This window comes from Fundulus heteroclitus, chromosome 19, assembly GCF_011125445.2.
Source record: "Fundulus heteroclitus isolate FHET01 chromosome 19, MU-UCD_Fhet_4.1, whole genome shotgun sequence".
Lineage (NCBI taxonomy): Eukaryota > Metazoa > Chordata > Actinopteri > Cyprinodontiformes > Fundulidae > Fundulus > Fundulus heteroclitus.
Window position 1 is genome coordinate 31,010,280 of NC_046379.1, and position 21,789 is coordinate 31,032,068.

The 21,789-nt window shown below is 39.1% G+C and overlaps 1 protein-coding gene across 1 annotated transcript in view; it reads right to left on the bottom strand.

Moving 5' to 3' along the window:
* Positions 1-21,789, bottom strand: part of mipol1 (mirror-image polydactyly 1) — an 87,516-nt gene that overhangs the window by 18,564 nt on the left and 47,163 nt on the right. The window contains exon 10 of the mRNA XM_036150845.1: positions 12,866-12,919. Within this exon, the coding sequence (XP_036006738.1) occupies positions 12,866-12,919 (54 nt within the window). The remainder of the gene's footprint in view (positions 1-12,865; positions 12,920-21,789) is intronic.

The following is a 21,789-nucleotide window of genomic DNA, read 5'->3' on the forward strand; positions in this document are numbered from 1 at the left end:
CTAACAAATAATACTGCTAAAATATTACACTTTATTTAACAAACAGTCTAAAAATATCTAAACATTTATATCTAAATTCCTAAAATACTACAACAACCAAAATACAATTTACTTCCCCCCTCAATCCATAATGGACTCTTCCGGAACTTTTAAAAGGTGTTCAGGCCCCCGGGGAATCTTTTAGCCTGAACACCCTGCAGAGGAAGAGACAGGAGGTAAGTCATTTACACAAACAATCACAATTCTAAACAGTAATCAATATTATCAATGGTTTGGTTTGTTGACAGGTCATCAGTGCCAGCTGAGAAGAACTGCACAAACCATCACAACTGAAAATAAAATACTTTAAATCACAGTGCTATTTATTTGTATACAATATTCTAAAACTGCAATGCAAGTGTCCTAGAAACAGTAATGAAGCTCTTCATTACAGATGTTTTGCTGCAGCAGCACCTGGCCAGATTGTCATCAGAGAATCCCCCGTGGATTCTAGCAATCACCAAAAAGAGCTTGAGAAAAATTGGAAACCATCTGTAAAAAAGTGAAAGCTAAAGCAGAACTGGACCATGTAACACGACAATGACCGGAGACATACCAGTAAATCTGCCAAGGACTGTCTGAAAATTCACAAATGGAAAGTCTTTGGCCTAGTCAAAGCCCAGATCTTGATCTCATTAGGATGCTGTGGGGTTTATTGAAATGGTGACTTGAAATGGGTTGAACACGCAAGAAACCCCTCAAACATCTCACAGCTGAAAGTGAGGAGTGAGACAAACTTTACTCATACTGAAGTCAGAGACGGTGGATGACAACAAGAAGCATCTCACTGAAATTAATTAATCATGTTTCCAAAGATAAATTCTAAAAGACTAGACATTAATAGATGGAAACGATTTTGTGAACATTTCACACCTGTGTTTCACAGAGCCAGCCTTCTTCTGTCATCTGTCAACAGGTGTTCCAGCCCAGGAGGAATGGACATTCAACAGTTCCTCTGCACTCCTTGGTTTTGCCTCAGAAACAGCATGTTTACCATCACCCCACAAGTTCTCTGATGGACAACGGTCTGGGCCGATCACTCCATTTCATTTATTGTACTGGTTTGCTACGAAGGTGCAGCAAACTGAGGTTTAGCTTTACTGAAAACCAGGAAAACACCACACTGAAAACTGACAAAACAAATGATCCCATTTGGACATAATTTGAAACAAATGCAGAGCAGCAATGGGTATGTAAAGGACTTGAATTGGAAGTGTAATTTCTAGAACACCACCCAAGTGAATGCATGATGGCATCACAAGTGCAGTCACATTGTTACAGGCAGTTGCTGGAGCATCAGGCAGTTGCGTTACATTGACGCATCAGGCAGTTGCGTTACATTGACGCACAGTTTACTGAGTGTATACAGCTTCCGTGTATATATCCTTTTACTTCTTATTTTACTGTATTCTTATTTTTGTCTGCACCATCAATACCAAGTCAAATTCCTTGTAAGCGCAAACCTACTTGGCGATTAAACTTGATTCTGATTCTGATCAGATGGTCAGTCTAAACAGTGAGAAAAGGTCAGCAGACATGGGGGAGGCATTGTAAACTCATCTGACTCATTAGACGAAGATCTCTTGCAGGTGTTTGCTAGAGGTGACATTGGAGGTTTACAGGAAACTTGTATATTCCAACTGGTAATCCCACCAATTGTCCTAGTTCCAGATGTGAAAGCTCCTTATCATTTGGATCATTTTCCATCAATATTTCATCTGTATGTACCAAATGATGTCCAAATGGGAACATTCTGTCTGAGTGCTTCGCTTATCTGTCTTCTCTGCTTTGTGAGCTACTAAGATGTATATGAACATGTTGATATGCAATGTCGTGTGTGGTCTACTCAACAAAACAGACCCGATTTTTAACAAAACACGAAGACGGCGAGCAAATGTTGAAGAAACTGCAACATTACCAAATTCCTACAGGTCCACCACACCTGCAGCCCCCTCATCCATACTCCTGCTCACTAATTCTGCTGCAAGTGTTAAACCTGTCAGCTGACTCCTCCAGGACGCCGTGTCTCACTGCGTCTTTGGTAAAACTCTGTTAAGGCTGACTCCAGCTGGGATTACAGGCCTGGCCCTGACCTCCTCCTCTTGCTCCTGCTCTATTCTAATTAAAGCCTCCAAGGTCTGAGAGTTTAAAGTGAAACATCAAAAGAGGAACCAAACCCAGAGAGTCAATATGTATCTTTTCCAGCCGGGCCGGAGGAGATGCTTCAAAAGGGCTGCCCGCCTTATTAATCAGAATAATTTCCAAATGAGGTGATCAGTAAGCAGGAGCGACACAGAGCTGACCTTTAACATGAGGAGTTAAGGTCAACGAAAGAAAGGAAGAGTAGTGGGAGGAGGTAATAAAACTACTGTGCCGGGACCTTTGACATGAGGAGGGCAGATTATAGAGGCAGAGGAAAGATGGGGGAGGAGAATAAAGTGAGATGTTCTTTATTGGCCACATTAGAGGGATAGGAAGAGAAACAGGAGGCAAACTTGGAGCTGTGAGAGCCAGAGGGGTTAGGAAATGGAAGAAGGAAAGAGAGAACGTGCTTTGACCTTTAACAAAAAGAGTTGAGGTGAGCAGAAGACATTAAAGAGGGGGAAAGAGCTCATCCAGGATGTAGAAATGAGGAAAAAATGAGCTTAATATCATAAGCCTTTTTTACACATGAAGACCACATAATCAGCTCCAGACGTTCTGCATAGAGTCAGACACCCTCTTCAAAGTGGGAGCCTGTGGGATGAAGTTAGGTTTTTGTGAAGTAGGACTACTGAGCTCCAGGCATTTGAATGCACTGCCACTAAATAATGATTGCAAGAAAGCAAGAAACAGGCCAGAGAATTTGTATTTCAAGGGAAATACAACTTCAGATGAAACACATTTCAATGGATAAGGCTACATTATTAAAAAACTCTGGGGCAAAAATCCAGATACAGTCCTTAGAGTTTCCTGTTTATGTGATAACCCTGTGTGGGGCTAGCATGTCCCATGTAACTAACTTGAGGTCGGTCACCTCTGATGGTCTTTTAGGGGGACCATCACAACACAAGGCTACGGCTTGTACCATGTCCACGTCTCAGGTCTCCTGAGAAAACATCCTAATAATCCTATAACACGATCAAGCCTGTTCAACAGCAACACGTCTATGTACTGCCTGTATGAGTGTGAGGTCATAAAGTTAAAGATCAGCGTTCCAAATCTTCTTCCAGTCAACCTGCATGTTTAACCGTGTTCAGTTCCAACCCAGGGGTGAGTAGCTTGTCCTCGAGGGCCAGTTCCACCATCTTTGGGCCAGTTTGTCCTAGACAAGGATTGCATTGCTGTTCCACATCATATCCCAACTTGTTTACAGAATTAACGGGGTGCCACACTTTACTAACACGTAGGGCTAAGTGATATATCAATAGGCTACATACCACATCTCAAGATGATTTAACCCAAGTAAGATACTTTACAACCCCAATTCTAATGAGGTTGGGACATTGTGTAAAATTTAAATCAAAACAGAATACAATGATTTGCAATTACTTTTCAACCTATATTCAGAGCGATACACTACAAAGACGACATACTAACAAAGATATTTAATGTTCAAACAGAAAAGTTATATTTTTTTACATTGACTAATTTTGAATTTGATGCCTCCAACACAATACAAAAAATCTAGGACAGGGGCACGTTTACCACCGTGCTACATCACCTTTCCCTTTAACAACACTCAATAACTATTTGCAAAATGAGGACACCAACTGTTGATGGTTTAATTCTTTCCCATTCTTGCTTGATGTACAACCTCAGTTGCTCAACAGTCCCGGGTCTCCTATTTCGCACTTTATAAATGTGCACACATTTGCAATGGCAGACAGGTCTGGACTGCAGGCAGGCCTGTCTAGTAACCACACTTTTACTATGAAGCCATGCTCTTGTAACAGCAGAATGTGGCTTGGCATTGTCTTATTGAAATAAGCAGGGACGTCAGTGAGTAAGACATTGCTTGGATGGCAGCCTATGTTGCTCAAAAACCTGCATGTGTCCTTCAGTATTAATGGTGATGTGCCAGTTAGCCATGACATGAGCACTAACACACCCCCATAACATCAAATATGCTAGCTTTGAACTGTGAGCTGATAATGATCCGGATTACCATTTCCTCTTTGGCACAGAGGACACGGAGTCCATGATTTCCAAAAACTGTCTGAAATGTGGACTTGTCAGACCACAGCACGCTTTTCCACATTGCATCAGTTCATCTCAGATGAGCTTTGACCTATTGAAATCGGTGCTGTTTCTGAGTGTTATTGATGTATGGCTCTTGCTTTGCACGCTAGAGTTATAACTTGCACTTGTAGACGTAGCGATGAACTGTGTTAACTGATCCTGGTTTTATGAAGTGTTTCTGAGCTCAAGTTATAATATCCTTTACAAAATGATGTCGTCCTTTAATGCAGTGCCGCTTGAGGGAACAGAGGTCACAGGAATTCAATGCTGGTTGTTGGCCTTGTAGCTTACTTGCAGAGATTTTTTGAATACATTATTGACTATAGATGATGATATCCCTAAATTTATTGCATTTTTAAACAAAACATCCTTAAACTGTCAGACTATTTGCTCATAAAGTGATGAACCTCACCCCTTTCATACCCAATCAGGACACTCACCTGTTTCTAATTAACCTGGCCACTGGTGAAATGTTCGTGTTTTTTGAGAATTCCTCAACTTTTTAAGTCTTCTGTGCTCCTGTCCCAGCTTTTTTGGAACGTGTGGGAAATATCAAATATAAAATGAGTTAATATTTGTAGGAGACCAACTCAGCAGTTTCAGTAGCTGGACGGCCGAGATCAACAGACTCGTATTCATTCTGTTTTCTGGTCAGCTGTCTGCGGACTCACTGTATGGACAGATTATTGGTCACAGGGATTTATGCTGTCCCCAAAACCCTGATCACTGCTTTTCACAAAAATGTTGCTCACTCTAATCTACTGTTTAAATTTGAACATCCAAACTGCTGCTTAATTTCTCTTTTAGAAGTGAAGTGGACCCGTTTAAAATCACTACTACTATTAGGATATATTGTTTGTTGATTTTACTGTGCTGTTGGATGGAGAGTCAGTAGGTAAATTTACATCAGAGACAAAAAAAATCAAATGTAGGGTTCCCCAAGGGTTCATCCCGGGTCCCCTTCCTATTCAATTTCTACTTGCTCCCTCTAGCTCAGATCATAAAAAACATCAGGTACCATAACTATGCAGACGACACACAGCTCTACATCGCCATGTCACCAGGTGACTATGAACCCATTCAAGTGCTTAGAAGAAATCAATGCATGGATGTGTCAAAAATGTCTTCTGTTGAATAGATCAAAACTGAAGTAATAATTCTTGGAGCGATCAAGAGTTAGTGCACATCTTCAGTTGCTCCAGCTAGTAACCACTGAAATCTGGGTATAGTGATGGATTCTGAAGTTAACTTCCAAAAGCATCTAAAGACAATTACAAGGTCAGCCTTCTATCACCTGAAGAACATTTCCAGGATTAAAGGACTAATGTCTCACAGCAGGATCTGGAAAAACTAATCCATGCATTTATTTTTAGTCTTCACAGGTCTGCCTAAAAAGTGGATCAGACAGCTGCAGCTGATCCAGAATGCTGCTGCCTGCGTCCTCACTAAGACTAAGAAAGTAGAGAACATCACCCCAGTTCTAAAGTCCTTACACTGGCTCCCTGTATCTCAGAGAATAGACTTTAAAATACTTCTGTTAGTCTATAAATCCCTAAATGGCTTAGCACCTAAATACATCACAGACTTGTTATCAGTGTATCAACCATCCAGACCACTCAGGTCTTCTGGCTCCAGCCTGCTCTGCATACCTAGAACCAGAACCAAACATGGAGAAGTAGCATTTAGTTTTTATGCTCCAATTGCCAGAGTCTGAGTCATGGTTTCCAAATGCATTATACTGCACCATTAAATATTAATACAGTGATTATTAATGGATTTTAAATATTGTGACATACATCAAAAAGTAAGAGATTCATGCGTTGAACAGGTCTTTGCTTAACCAGCTAATATTAAAACAGTGGAAATATATTATTGGTTATTTGTTCTGAGAACTTTCTAGAGACAAGGTGGTCACCAAAGATACTGGGAAGAGTTTAGTTGCCTGTATCATCAAGAAAATTCATTGATTTTCTCTTTTATTTGCATGTAAAAGGAATAAACTGCTTCATTTCATCAAACTCAGGTTTGCCCTATGAGGTTTTTTTTATCCTCCTTCGACTTTTCAGCATTTCCTGCAGATTAAACAGCTGAGGATTTTTAATCAAGCTAAAAATATTTTTTATAGACAGGTCATGTGTTGAAAGGTCATGTGACCTTTGGCAGCTTAATTACCTTTTTACACAATTTCTGTTTGCTTAATTTGTTTCATTACTGTTTATTTTTTATTTTTTTATAGTGTCCTGTCTGGCAATGTAGCAATTGAATTGTTTTCTTAATGCCAAAAAGAGCCACAGATTTAAGTTGATTAGTGATTAGTGTTTAATTTAATTTGATTAGCATTTCTGTGCTCACCACAGTACAGAGACCGCCCTTATCAAGGTGTTTAATGACATCCATATAAATACAGACTGTGGAAGAACCACCGTGCTGGTTCTATTGGACCTCAGTGCAGCATTTGATACTGTCGATCACTCCATTCTGTTAAAGCGCCTAGAGAACTGGGTCGGCCTCTCTGGTACAGCTCTCCACTGGTTTAAATCCTACTTAAAGGACAGGGAAATTTATGTATCAGTAGGTAACTTTATATCAGAGATGACAAAAATCACATGTGGGGTTCCCCAAGGGTCCATCCTGGTTCCCCTCCTCTTCAGTATCTGTGCTCCCTCTAGCTCAGATCATAAAAAACAACAACATCAGCTACCATAACTATGCAGACGACACACAGCTCCACATCACCATGTCACCAGGTGACTATGAACCAGTTCAGGCACTGAGTAAATGCCTAGAAGAAATCAATGCCTGGATGTGTCAAAACTTTCTTCAACTGAATAAAAACAAAACTGAAGTAATAATCTTTGGACCAATAGAGGAGAGATCAAAAGTAAGCACACAGCTTCAGCCGCTTCAGCTAGAAACCACTGATCAGGCCCAAATCTGGGTGTAGTGATGGACTCAGACCTGAACCTCCAAAAGCATCTAAAGACAATTACAAGGTCGGCTTTCTATCACCTGAGGAACATTTCTAGGATTAAAGGACTAATGACTCAGAAGGATCTGGAAAAACTAATCCATGCGTTTATATTTAGTAGAATTGATTACTGCAACGGTGTTTTCACAGGTCTTCCTAAAAAGTGGATCAGACAGCTGCAGCTGATCCAGAACGCTGCTGCCCGCGTTCTCACTAAGACTAAGAAAGTAGAGCACATAACCCCAGTTCTAAAGTCCTTACACTGGCTCCCTGTATCTCAGAGAATAGACTTTAAAATACTTCTGTTAGTCTATAAATCCCTAAATGGCTTAGCACCTAAATACATCACAGACTTGTTATCAGTGTATCAACCCTCCAGACTACTCAGGTCTTCTGGCTCCAGCCTGCTCTGCATACCTAGAACCAGAACTAAACACGGAGAAGCAGCATTTAGTTCCTATGCTCCACTTATCTGGAACAACCTTCCAGAAAACTGTAAAAGAGTTCTTTTAAATCAAGATTAAAAACACATCTGTTTAAAATTGCCTTTGACTGTTCTAGTTAAACAGTTTTACTGTTTTTAATGTTCTTTTTTGTTACTACATTCTATCCCTACTTGCTTTTATTCTATTTTCTATCTACATTTTATTATTTTGCTATATCTTAATCATGTAAAGCACTTTGTATTGTCTTGTACTGAATTGTGCTATATAAATAAATTTGCCTTGCCTAAGATTTGGCCAAAATGAGAAGTATGAGACAAGCGTTATGTAACATTGTCACTTGTTCTACTTTTCATAAAAAAAAAAAACATGTTTATATAGAATACTAAAGAAAAGAAACATGTTTACAGATAGATCAAACTTTGTGTCCATTTTCAGTTTACTGTTAAAGTTCACCAGCATTTCATTTAAAATGTCCAGGGGCCTCATTTCTAAAGCTCAGTCAGTCAGTCAGTCAGTCAGTCAGTCAGTCAGTCAGTCAGTCAGTCAGTCAGTCAGTCAGTCAGTCAGTCAGTCAGTCAGTCAGTCAGTCAGTCAGTCAGTCAGACAGACAGACAGACAGACAGACAGACAGACAGACAGACAGACAGACAGACAGAGAGACAGACAGACAGACAGAGAGACAGACAGACAGACAGACAGACAGACAGACAGACAGACAGACAGACAGACAGACAGACAGACAGACAGACAGACAGACAGACAGACAGACAGACATACATACATACATACATACATACATACATACATACATACATACAAATATGCTCATTATTGAGACAGGAGAAATTGGTGACGCAGATGGTAGAGTGGTGAGTTGTAGCCAAACTATATGAGGATTCCTCTAAGATGTTCAACTTCACTCCATATCAGAGACTTTGTTCGTAGATCGACTTTATCAAAAGCATTAAAAACCATAGTGTTTTTAATGCTGGCGCTCGTGAGCTTTAACTATACATAAGCAGCTTTTAAATAAATAAACGTAGGCCTATAATCCATCTTATATTTTAAATAAAAGTCAGCACATTTCATCAGAGTTTTCTACCATCATAGTCCTCTCCCAGATGATCACCAGGGTGATGTGTACCCCATACATTGTGATAAGGTGTGATGCAGTTACTTTAATTGCTGTAAACCGTCAAATACGCTTGTTCGCAATGCTGCGCAGTGGATGTGGCACTGCTGGAAGACCTTAGAATTGGGAGAATTGGGAGGAAACATGGTTTCAGGGATCAAATATTGCTTGGCTAATAACGATGACTTGCTAATATGCCACTTTGGACTCCATGCATTGCATTCTCCTAAAACCTACAGAGAACAATGGCTACCCCCAATGTGCTGGGTTCTAACCTGCTCTCCAAATCCCAGAGCTCAGAGGAGGTGCACTTTAAATAGCGCTCACACCCGTGCACACTGAAATGCCTTTGGCAGTGTGTGATACGTCATTGCCCCTGGTCTCTGTCCTCATAATGACGACCTGAGCGCACAGAGTCCTCCATGACTAGAGGAATTTCAACACAGAACATGGCTCCCTAAAGCTGTCATCACAATATTGAAACAGTAATCAAGTTTACCTTTTAACAAGTTATTTTAATGTGGACAACATCTGTGCTTTTACCTCTTATTTTCACATTTAATAAAGGCCTTTCTGGAATTTTTCTTTCAGTTTCTTTGCTTTTTCTCCGTGGTTGCCTTTGTTAACTCACTTGGCTCATTTAAATCCACATTAAATCCATGAGGTGCTTTGCATTGACCGTTTATGGTTAAATCTGGCCGTGTAGAGGGCAGAACCTGAAGCGGGACAAGGTACGCAAACGTTCATGTTACAGCTGTGATCTATACAAGAAAATTGTGTGCTGGTATGTGTGAGCATGGTTTTATAAATCCGATTTTTTTATTAGAGTATGCCATTTGTTTTTTTTTGTTTTTTTGGTATATGTAAACTTTTTTTTAGTATGGACTCTATGCAATGTTTTATAAATGAGAAATCCTGGTGTTTCAGCGGGTACATGATGCTACAGACTTTAACAAGGTTGCCAGGGCCTTTGGAAGAGAAACATGTCCATAGCATCACAGATCCTCAACCACCCTTATTTAGCAATCAGGGACTACGTATTGTCATTCGGTAATAATATTTCTAGGCTAGTAAAGATGATTTGTAGGGCTCTTATTCAACATCTATACTCCCCATAGCTCAGATTACAAAATATGAAGTCTTCTACCATATTTATGCTGATGATCCACAACTTGATATATTTGTGTCACCGCAAGACCCCAGTCTACTAAAGTCACCAGGCAACATGTGTCCATAGTATAGATTAGTGAATGGGTCAGACTTTATGCTGCCAGATAAGTCAGATAAGGAACAGAGATCAGCACTCAATTAGACTCAAGTTTAGTGTGTAAATTTTACCAACCAAAAAAAGACTACGAAATCAGCTTCTACTTAGAAACACTGTAAGGATAAAGGAATTCCTCTGGAAAAAAAAAACTCCTGCAGTAAGTGAAATTACTGGAACAGTTTTCTTTAATGGTCTCCCAAAACTATCAACCAAGCAGCTGCATCTCATCCAAAGTGCTGCTGCTAAAGTGCTGATCAACACCAGGGTCTTATCATCCTACTAAATGTTGTTGGGCTGAGATAGACTTTGAGTTGCATGTCAAACATGAACCACGTGGGTCTGTCAGGTCTTCAGAACCCTGCTTATTCTCAGGACCAGAACTCAACAAGATGAGGCAGCATGAGTAGAAGCTGTTGTTTCCTTTTACTGCAGGTGGTTTAACTGCTCGCCAAATCACTGATTAGTCACTTAGGGTGAGGTTAAAGATTAGATTTGGAATTTAATTTTAAATTAAACCTGAATTTAAATATGAATTTAAACTGCCTTATAAATCTTGATTTTAACATGTATTTCTTTTATGTAATACTTTGGACTATTTGACATACTACATTGCCTTTAGACCATGTCTATTGCAGGGGTCTCAAACTCTAGTCCTTGAGGGCAGATGTCTTGCAACTTTTTAATGCATTGCGGCTTGAATAAACCTCAATAATGGTCATTATGTGTACTCTGTAGAACTTAGTAACGTGTTAACAACATGTTTCAGGCATTTATTTAAGGGACACATCTAAAAGTTGCATAACAGCAGCCCTTCAGGTCTCAGGTTCGAGATCCAGATCTAATGGTTGTTTAGGAGTCTTAGGGACCCCAGTATTGGTCATCCTCCAAGGCTGTTGGTCAGTACATTCAGGTTTCATAGCATGGATTGCATTCCCTTACTAAATAAACAAACCCAAAATAAAGGTGGAATTCTTCTAACTGTTTCAGTGGTAGATTATGCTCCTACAATAAAAGATGAATTTATCTGAAGGCAGTTTACAGATCTTCACAAGAGGACTAGAGGTTGTTACATATTCCACAAGAAATTTGTTATCACTCCCATAGCTGTGAGAACAGAGTAACATCATCATTTTGTTCTTGCAGCCCTGCTTTGGGAGTTCTCACGCTTATTCTCAACACACCATCTGGGCAGAATGCTTTTCTTGGATGGTGTCCGACAATTGTTGTACAATTGGTGAGGATTTGGATAGGTTAAGTTGCAAAAGCAGAAATCTCCTAGGCAGAGATCGGCATGCTGTGCATGTGGGTGAAAGCTGAATGTACAGTATGGTGGGACCCGTTGAACAAGGTAGTCAAAACGACATCCTGAGGGATGAAAAATATCATTCATCATCCATCTCATGCATCTGTTGAAATAAGACACTATATTGGCCCTGTTTGACTCTCTTCCCCCATCAATTCAAAAACTGCCCTCTCTGGCATTGTGGTGGTGTTGTGTTGTCTGTCAAATTCCTACCATCTTAGCGCTGGTTTGACATATGCTACAGTGGGCGGGGCTTTCTAGGAGCATGGCAGATGAGTTTCTTGAGAAGTACAAATAGTCATCGGTGTCACCTCACAAACAAGAACAAATTTCCCGTTTATTGGAGCGCATGTAACAGCCTTTAAGCGCTATATGCAATGTTTATTATTTTATACTGTAGATCATTTAAAATATGTGTTCAAGTTTTAATATCACCACATCCTGTTATAAGGTCACAGTACATTGTGCAGCGTCCCTTGGTTTGATTTGAAATGTAAGGTTCAAATCAGTTCAAAGGCCTGATTTAAACGTTCAGCCAGAAATTGTGGTTAGTGATTTGGGTTGCAGGATTTCAGCAGCTCACTGAGTGTCTGGCGTTAATTTGATGGCAGCTGCTGATGTTTCTGTGTGAAATTAAAATGCTCTCCCAGTTCTAATCCCCCCAGAGCCCAGCCTAATTAACAGGCTTGAGGGGGATACACAGAGCAGCGATACATTAATAACAAAATTTAATTTATTTCAGAAAAAAGATGCAAGAGAAACAGGAGCATATTTGTTAGCAAGAAAAATGATGTCTTCTCTTTTTGAATGGGATCCCAATCTTTTTTACTATGTTTTTGCCTTGATTTAAATGTAAGCTTAAAGCCTTAAGCGCTGAGACAGGTGCAGGGTTTTAGTAGGAACCTAAGTATGTTAGCCAGGATGAGGAAGGTAGGAGTTCTCTGCTCAGGCGTCACATGAAGCGATCCATAAACTAGAGTTGAGTCAAAGTTTTTAAAGAGTGAAGAGTTTCAATTAAATATCTTCATATAAAGGAAGGATGTTTCTATCAACACACACTGTAACCCTATACCTCAGTATTCCCTCTGATGATCCACAATGATTCTCTGTGGAAAGTACCTTTTCTTTCCTAATGTCATTTGATTTCACTTATTGGACCTGAGTGGAAAGGGTATCCAGTCACAGAGTGTGGCTTTAATAACTAAAATAGAAATAAAGAATTTGGATGTAAAAATTCTATACTTTTCCTGACTTAAGTTTCTAGAGTTCACAATCCATTTTGACATATTGTTTTTTAATAACAAACCCAGTGGTTTACTGTTTACATTTTTCTACATTGGCGTATAGCATGGCACCTGTAAAAACTTATGAAGGGATGAATGAAAGAATAAGTGAATGGATAGATGAAAGGATAATAATGGACAGATGGAAAACAAATAGCCAGAAAGACAGACTGACAGTTTGAGGCTAATAAATAATTTGTCTTTACCTGCTGGACTGATTGGTCCTTCTGGTGAAGCAGGTCCTCCTTCAGCCATTTGCACTGCAGACACACAGGAGGAGGAGTCAGTGCTTCATGATCTGAGTTCACATTCTCACACACAGCATCCCTGTGTTCTGACAGAAATGTCTCAATCTCTTTAAGAAGTTTTATTTTTATAATCCATGTTAGCTAAAACCTAAAGCACCAATTATCTTCACTACTTAGTTATCTAGTATTTCTTCATGTCACTGTATTAGTAATGTAAGTGAGGGGTAGAGGTGCACCGATACGGAAATTTGAACTATATTATAGCTGATATTAATATTGCTGTTGTAGCCAATAACCAATATTTACTGATATGTATATTTCACTACCCTTTCAACACCGCTCACAGTGCTTCTCTGCATCAGTTACACACCAAACAATCCTGCGTTGCCGTTGCATCACTATCACTGCCATATGTCCAAACATATACCATAGGGCCAACCCCCTCCCCCTCCTCCAGAAACACATACACCAACAGAAACAAGATGGACATAAACAATGGCTGTTAATATCGGCCCAGCTTTACTTATCGGATCGATAATACAGATTTAAATACCGATATATCGTGCGTCCCTAGTCAGAAGATATGCGAAAACTGTAGAAACAGAATCCCCAAGGTAAGTATGAATTGGGTCTGAACATTGGACTTTTATAGTGAATTTAATGTAATACAACGATCCATGTTTCGAAATCTATTTGGAATCTAAGAGTAACTGTGACCATAACTTTAATAAGTAATGTGCAATAACTAATGTGCAATAATCTAATTAATACACTGTACCACAACCCGTGCAATAATCCTGATGTAGTGACTTCTGCTGCTATCAACACCTGAACATATGTCAGTACACATGTATGTATGTACAAATGTATACAATGTCTATGCACATATATACGCGTAGGTACGTATGTATGTAGGCGCATAGATATATGTATATATATATATATATATATATATATATATATATATATATATATATATATATATATATAGACCACTATGAATGTAAATAAGACATCATATGCCCATTCCTATTTCCTTTTTTGTATTTTTTGATCCATTGTAAGATTCACTGTATATAACTGAATGCACCTTCCCTACTCTGCACCTTCTTGTATGAGCCGATGTGACGAGTGAATTTCTCCATTGTGAGATCAATGAAGACTATCTTATCTTATCTTAGATAAGGTGATAACCAAAGGTACTGGGTGAAGTTTTGTTTGCAGATAAAAGCTGCCTGTATTAGTCTAAAAACTCATTGGTTTGGCTCTGTTATTTGCATGTAGATGCAATAAATCTTATGAGTTTTTCTTTTTACGACTTGGGTTGAGTTTTTCCTGCAAGACAAGCTTTTTTAATGAGTTTGAACAATTTTGGAGTTTTTTCATTAAGCTAAAGATGATTTAACAAGCAGCTAGTTTTACTATTTCCCTACCATACCTGTAAAACAAAAATCATTTACACATCTTATATAAATCAATTATTCCCAAACATTTTATCATTCAATTCAAAAATACTTTATTAATCCTAAAGGGGAAAATCAATGTTGTTCAAAGAGTCATTACAGATCTGCTACATGGGTGTTTCTTTTGTTTCCAGTAGGTCTCAGAGACTTTACAAGGGTTGCATAAGAAGCAACTCATTCATGGGCACTCACTTCAGGTTCAGCAGAAGATCTCAAGATATTCTCCCCTGCACTTCTTTTTTAATTTTTTTTCCAATTGATGTCAAGATCTGGATGGGCAAGAGATTTTTATGCTGAAGCAAGTTCTTCCTCTAGCATGAATGTCCCTTTAGTTATACCCCCCAGCTTTAAATGTAAGAGGCTTTTCACCTCTTACATTTAAAGCTGAAAAAAAATAAACCCTCTTAAAATTGTAGGGTTTTATTTATAAAGTTTTTAATCATATAAAGTGGACTGTACAAGGTTAAAAAATTATTTCAATCTCACTTTAAGTGTGCAAAAAGACAAATTTCACATGGCATTATTCAAACAGAGGGGAGCCAAAATGAAAAGACCTGTGTGTGAATGATCAAGTCCACCCTTGCTGCTTCAGTTATAAACAATGATCTAGGTGAAGCAACTGTTGCTACTCATCCATCGGAAAGATTTATGAGAACATTTTAAAACTATTTGGAGTCCATTTTTCCACAGTGAGAAAAGTTGCAAATGTAAAAGTCAAAAACATTTAACCAGGCTGCACGCTTTCCAGGAGTGAATATCCATGTAAATTCAGCTGACGTTTTTTTTTCCAAGTGTTATCTTGACTATTGAAAAGGAATGAACCAGCAAGCTGGTGTTGGTTCTCAGCCATCCAGGACATGCCAGACCTTAGTGCTTACATATAAGGCAACTGGACTTCTCGCTTCAACGTTTCACCTCTCATTCAAAAGAATTCTTCAGTTCAGAACGTGAGTTAACAGGCTTATAGGTTTTAGTCAAAAGCATCACAATAAAAGGTCCATTTAGGTCACTATCGGGGCAATTAGGACATGCAACTCCAATTGAAGCAAAAGGACTTAGAACCTTTGACAGATCAGACCAAAACAGAGACGCTTGGCCACCGTGTGCAGTGTCATATTGGAAACAAACAAACAAAGCAAATCAGCACAGAGACCTTATACCAGTGGTGTAAAATTCAGTCCTCGAGGGCCAGTGTCCTTCTGCTTTAAAATGTGTCCATGGTCTGACACAACAGCATCAAATGGCTGAATTAGCTCCTCAGCATGCAGTCACGTTCTCTGCCTTATACCAACTGACACGCACGGTGATGGAGGGTTTATTATTTGGGCTTTCTTTGTTGATAAGCCAAAAATATTCCAGACCCAAACCTAAAACCTTCTGCCCGGTCCAAAGTGAGTTATCAACAGAACAATGATCCGCTACACAGCTGTCAATTGACAATAGAATGTTTCTTTTACGTGGCAAAAGTAAAAAACATCAAGAGGGTTATGTCCGGTTAATATCCAGGATATATACTGTATATATACACACACTGTAGGCTGACAAGCTAAGTAGGCTAAATCCTCTTTATGATATTGGGGCCAGCCCCCCCAAGTTTGTTTAAATACTGACCCTCTGAAATCACAGCGCGCATGACCAACACCCTCTCAGTAGACAGCTGTGGGGCACAAATCCTACAGCCCCAAGCTCGGCTCGTCCAATCAAAATGTTGGAAATGCACACGTTACGTTTACGTTCTGCCGGATAGTGTGCGAACATCTAGTGTTGGTTGGCCTTGCTGGCTCATTGAAGGATTGATTGAAGATTTTCTGTTCAACATTATTAGTGAGCCTTTATTCATAATTGTATGAAAATTATAAATTTAATAAATGTTTAATTACACTTAGCTTATATAAAATGGCATTTCTAGTGTGGTGGTTTATGCTAATTTATGTGTTTTATTTAAAATGTATCAATTATGTGTATTAATCACAGAGGAATGTGTTGCTGCTAATAGTTGTTGAGTTTTTATGGCCCACTTAACTTATCATGCCAGAGACACCACTGTGTGTGTATGTGTGTGTGTGTGTGTATACATATATATATATATATACACACACACACACACACACACACATACATACATACATACATACATACATACATATATATATATATATATATATATATATATATATATATATACATATATATATATACATATTATATATATACATATTATATAGAGATAGAGATAGATAGACATACATATAGATAGATACATACATATAGAGACAGACAGAGATATAGAGAGATATATATAGAGATAGAGAGAGATAGAGAAGAGAGATAGAGAGAGAGAGACACATATTATATAGAGAGAGAGACAGGAGAGAGAGAGAGATCTAGAGACAGATTAGAGAAGAGAGAGAGAGACAGAGGAGATAGAGAGAGAGAGAGATCTCTCTCTCTCTCTCTCTCTCTCTCTCTCTCTCCCTCCCTCTTCTCTCTCTCCCTCTTCTCTCTCTCTCTCTCTCTCTCTCTCTCCTCTCTCTCTCTCTCTCTCTCTCTCTCTCTCTCTCTCTCTCTCCCTCTTCTCTCTCTCTCCCTCTTCTCTCTCTCTCCCTCTTCTCTCTCTCTCTCTATAGACTATATCTATATCCTATCTTCCTATACCTATTCTGATACCTCTTACTATTTATCATACCTACCATCTCATATCTATTATACATCTCTCTATATATATATATATATATATCTATATATATATATATATATATTTGGCAAAAGGTGTGGCTAAGTGCTAAGGGACCTGAAGTACTGTTGACAGCCTGATTGGACCGAAACACATGCTTCATTGCCTAAAGGGTGTTTGTGGTTTATCTCATTGTTTTGTGTTAGATTGTTAAGTGGCAGCAGTTTTGTTTTTCCCCAAGTGTGTTATGGTTTAGCTAAATCACTATAACCGTTCACTTATGTGTCGGTTCAGGAGGTCAGTTTTTCTAATGTTTGTTTGAGATTTGGTTAGTTATGATTTTGAGTCTAGTTTATAGAGTTGACCTCTTTATTGGCCTGTCTGCCCAAGTGTTGGATTTGTTAATAATTTTTCATATTTTTGGGCAAATAGAAAGTCACTTTTTTTAATTAAACACCTGTATCCTATATGCTTTACTACTTGATCCCTGACACAGATATACAAAGGAATAAAAAAAAAAATTCTTACTTGAAGAGGCAAAGTCCCCAGGTACAAAAGTTAAAGACAGATATTATCCTAAAACTAAAGTAAACAATAACTAAATTGCACGGGAGATGAAGAATTTACTAGAATTAAAACAATAAAATAACTGAAACTAAAGAGTTCATGGTGCATATGTAGGGATAGCAGTAAAAATGCTTTTTACTGTTTTTTTAAACATGCAAAGGACAACCAGTAAGAAAGGCTCAGAGCATTTCAGTATGATGTATCATGTTAGTGCAAAAAGATAGTCCTTCTTAGGTAATGAGGATCCAATTAGGGGAAGAGTGTTTAGCTTCCTGAGGGCTGGTGAAACTGAGGCGAGGGAGTTCAGCTTCCCGACAGCCTGGTGAATGAAGTTATTTGTAAGTCTGGAAAAGCAAGAAGGCTCCAATACCTTCTCCCACCGGGCACAAGGCAGAACAGACTGAGTGCAGGGTGGCTGGCATCATTCACAATCATGGTCGCTTTGTGGGTGAGTGTCTTGGAGGGAGGGAAGTTGGGCACCAATGATCCTTCCAACTGTGTTCACTGTCTGCTGCAAGGCTTTCCTGTTGTAGTCAATACAGCTCTTGTCCCACACAGCTATACAGAATGCTCTCAATGGTGCCCTGGTAAAATGTATGGGGGAGCTTTTGCTCATTTGAGTTTATGGAGGAAGTATAGGAGCCACTGCACTTTCTTTGTCAGTCATGAGATGTCCAAGTTGATGATGATGATGATGTGTAACCACAGAAATGTTGGTGCTGCTTTGTCCACAGCAGTACAATCAATTGTCAGTATTTGGTGTTGTTAGAGGTTGTTGTCTCTGCACCAAGTGATCAGAACCTCCTTCCTTTAGACGAATCTCATCACCTTTGGTAATGCGACTCAACACAGTTGTGTCGTCCGTAAACTTCACCATGTGATTGGTGCTGTAGAATAGAGTGCAGTCATGAGTTAGCAGTGTAAAGAGCAGGGGACTGAGCAAACCACCGTGTGAGCCCCGCGCTAAGTGTGATGCGGCTTGAGTATTGTTGCCTTCTTGTACTGCTTGCAGCCTGTCCTGGAAGAAGTCTAGCAACCAATTGCAAAGGGAGATGTTAAACCCTAGCTTGTCAAGTTTACAGATGAGTTGTTGTTGGATTATGGTATTGGATGCTGAACTTAAATATATGAACTGGACAAGACTCACAAGACTCTGTATTTTGTGTCCAGACGGGTGAGAGCTACATGCAGAGCAAAGCAGATTGCATCTTCTGTGAATCATTTGGCTAGGTACCCAAACTGAAACTGGATTTACAGAAGCTTTCTCTCATTTTACACACGCTGAAAGCTGATAAGTTTTGTCTTTGAAGAGTTTTCATCTATCCACTGTTATGCGGTAGAAGGCAGCAGCTGTCTGTCTTTCAGACAGAGGACAGCCTGGGTGAGCAGCGGACTGCTTTGGCAGTTTTAACTCTGTGAGGCACACTTTGGAACACGTTGAGACACGTTAAGACAGCCTCGTTTCCTCCCTCCGCTTCTGTCTCTCTATCAAACACACACACACACACACACACACACACACGCACACGCACACACATATACACATACACACACACACACTTTCTGTAGTCTAACCCTGACCATAACCTTTACCAGTATATAACTAACCGTAACCTAAATCTAATTGACAACTTAGTGCAAAACCTAAACCCTGGCCCAAATAAAAGTCCTAATTTTACTAGTAAAATTAGCAAAAAAAAAAATCTTGCTCAGCTGCAAGTACAAGAACACACACACTTTTTTTTACTCTTGAAGGCAGACAGCTCCTCTGCATTTTATTAGTTTAGGCTGATGTGTTATCCAGATGTTTATCTAAGTGGAGTATTGTATCCAAGACAATCTTGCATATACAACTATATAAACATTTGTTTTATTTGTTTTTATTTATAATGATTTATTTTCTAATTGTTTACCTGTATCTATGGGCAATGTGAGATCTCCAAGCCTTAACAAGGACCTAGCCAGAATAATAGTTTTATGTGTTTCACTGAAACGTGGATGCAGTATCACATCCCCATCCAGTGTATCTCTGCCAGGCTTCATAGGCCGTGGGCCAGAATCTGTAGGATGACTTTTCATATGAACTGTCAGGGGGCAACTTTCTTCCACCGGGATAAGTTGCTACACATAGCAGTGATCTCAAAACACCAATGTTCCCACGTTTTCACTTGCACATTAATAAGTTAAACCCGATAAAAAATCTAAACTGTTGCGCTCCGGTCCAAGAGGTCACGTGATTCGATTTTTGCTGCTCAGCCAATCAGATCGCTGTATTGTCAGCTAAGCGCGTTCAACCACTTCCTCATGGCTGCGCCCGTAAAGGGTTGTGAACATTTGTTTCAAGACAAAGAAAGGCCAATAATAGCATTTTCTGGTGCTAGTTGGCAAAGATCTTGATGGCAAGGAAAAATAAATAGCCCAGACCATCCATCATTCATTTTGTAACACGCTTTATCCCTACTAGGTTCATGAGGGCTGCCGATGCCGATCTCCAGCTGTCAAGCCAATGAAAATGTCTCAGTTTATTCAGTTATTGTGACAGTGACGTAAACTGCGGTTGAATATCTTGTGAATGTCGAAGCTCAATAACATGGAAGCTAACCAGTCCGCAAATAGTTCCTAAACTTAGCATGAATGATGATGTGATGAGTGAAAGGTTTGCTCTGCAATTATCTGTTTTTGGATCAGAGCTACTGTGAACATCATTGGTTGTTTGTTTCTTTGCAGTTAAAGTTAGAGATAAAAAACTTTAGAAACTGGTAAAGACCCAAACATTTTTCACCACATCTTGATTTCTAAAACCCTAGAGCTGTGCAGTCTCAGTATACATGGCGGCAAGTTTAACATGACTGAATACTTGTATACCACTTCCAATTAATCTGTTTTTAAAAACTTAGAGAAAGAAGTTGCCTGGGTTAGTTAAAGGTAAGCAGTAAGGGAATTATTTATTATAATCCTCTTACATAACAGGTAAGAATAAACAATAAAAATTTGTTTCACAGCAGGAAATAAAATCACATAACTGTGAATAACTCTTTTGGTAAATATTCCTGCTAGTTTGGTACATAGAGAATTGCTGCAAACAGTATTCCACTGGTGGCTGTGAGTATAGCCACAAAAATACTTACATGTGTAAAATGCCCTATCAATAACAAATACAACACTTTTTTCTCCCAAAGGCTTAATAATTAGGCTGGAGAATGGTCTCTCTCTTTTTTGATCTACATTTCATGCTTTTGTTAGCCCCAGTATTATTTGGTGTATGTGTATTAGGATAAAGGGTGTAAAATTCTACTTAGTGAGTAGTTCTACCGCCACAGGACAGGGTATGTTACGTTTGCAGTTAAATCACCAGTTTTATTTTCAGTTAAACCCAAAATTATTTACTATTACTTTATGGTTATTTGTATTTTCTTCTGGCAAAATTTTATTTAAAATAATTTTAATACAGCCAAGAAAAAAATCTATTGTAGCATTAGAGCAACTGAATCTTTCTCATAATTGTTGACATGACTTTTGCATGTTTCCTTTGGTATTTTGACGATTTATCTTTAGTGATGAGGTTGGAAAGCCTCCTTGCCATTTTCATGTAATCTTTAGCTCCCTTAACAGACTCTCCGTCAAAGTCAAGTCAGGACTTTGGCTAGTCCACTCCAAAAGTTAGATAGTCCAATAAAAGTTGCTCAAGTGCGGACCACCAGAATAGACAAAGACTGCTCGATAGGTGTTGAAACGTTTTCAGAAAGAACTGAACGAAAGTCCGGTTGCCTCTGATTTAAGCCTGTTTGCTGGTGCGATGACCCAGATAACTGAGAATTTGCAACGGCATGTCCAATAAAAGATTACTTTAAACCTAAATCTGCAAGGAATATGAATAATTCTGGCCTAAAATGTAGGAACCAACCAACCATCTGGTGAAAAAAGGTTCAATGCTCTATGTGTAGACAACACTGCGGGATTCAGTTAAAGCCGCTCTGAGCGTTTTGCATGCTGAGGTGAGTGAATTTTTATCAGTCAAGACAGAGCCCGCATAGCATAAGATTAAGTTATGCTATTCTTGGATCGTTGCCCAACATCCAAGTAGTATTTGCATCAGTTCAGTAACAATGGGGCAATTCTCAAATGAAGTCACGTTTTTCCCGAGATAGCCGGTTTCTCGGCTGTTCGGACAGGAAGAG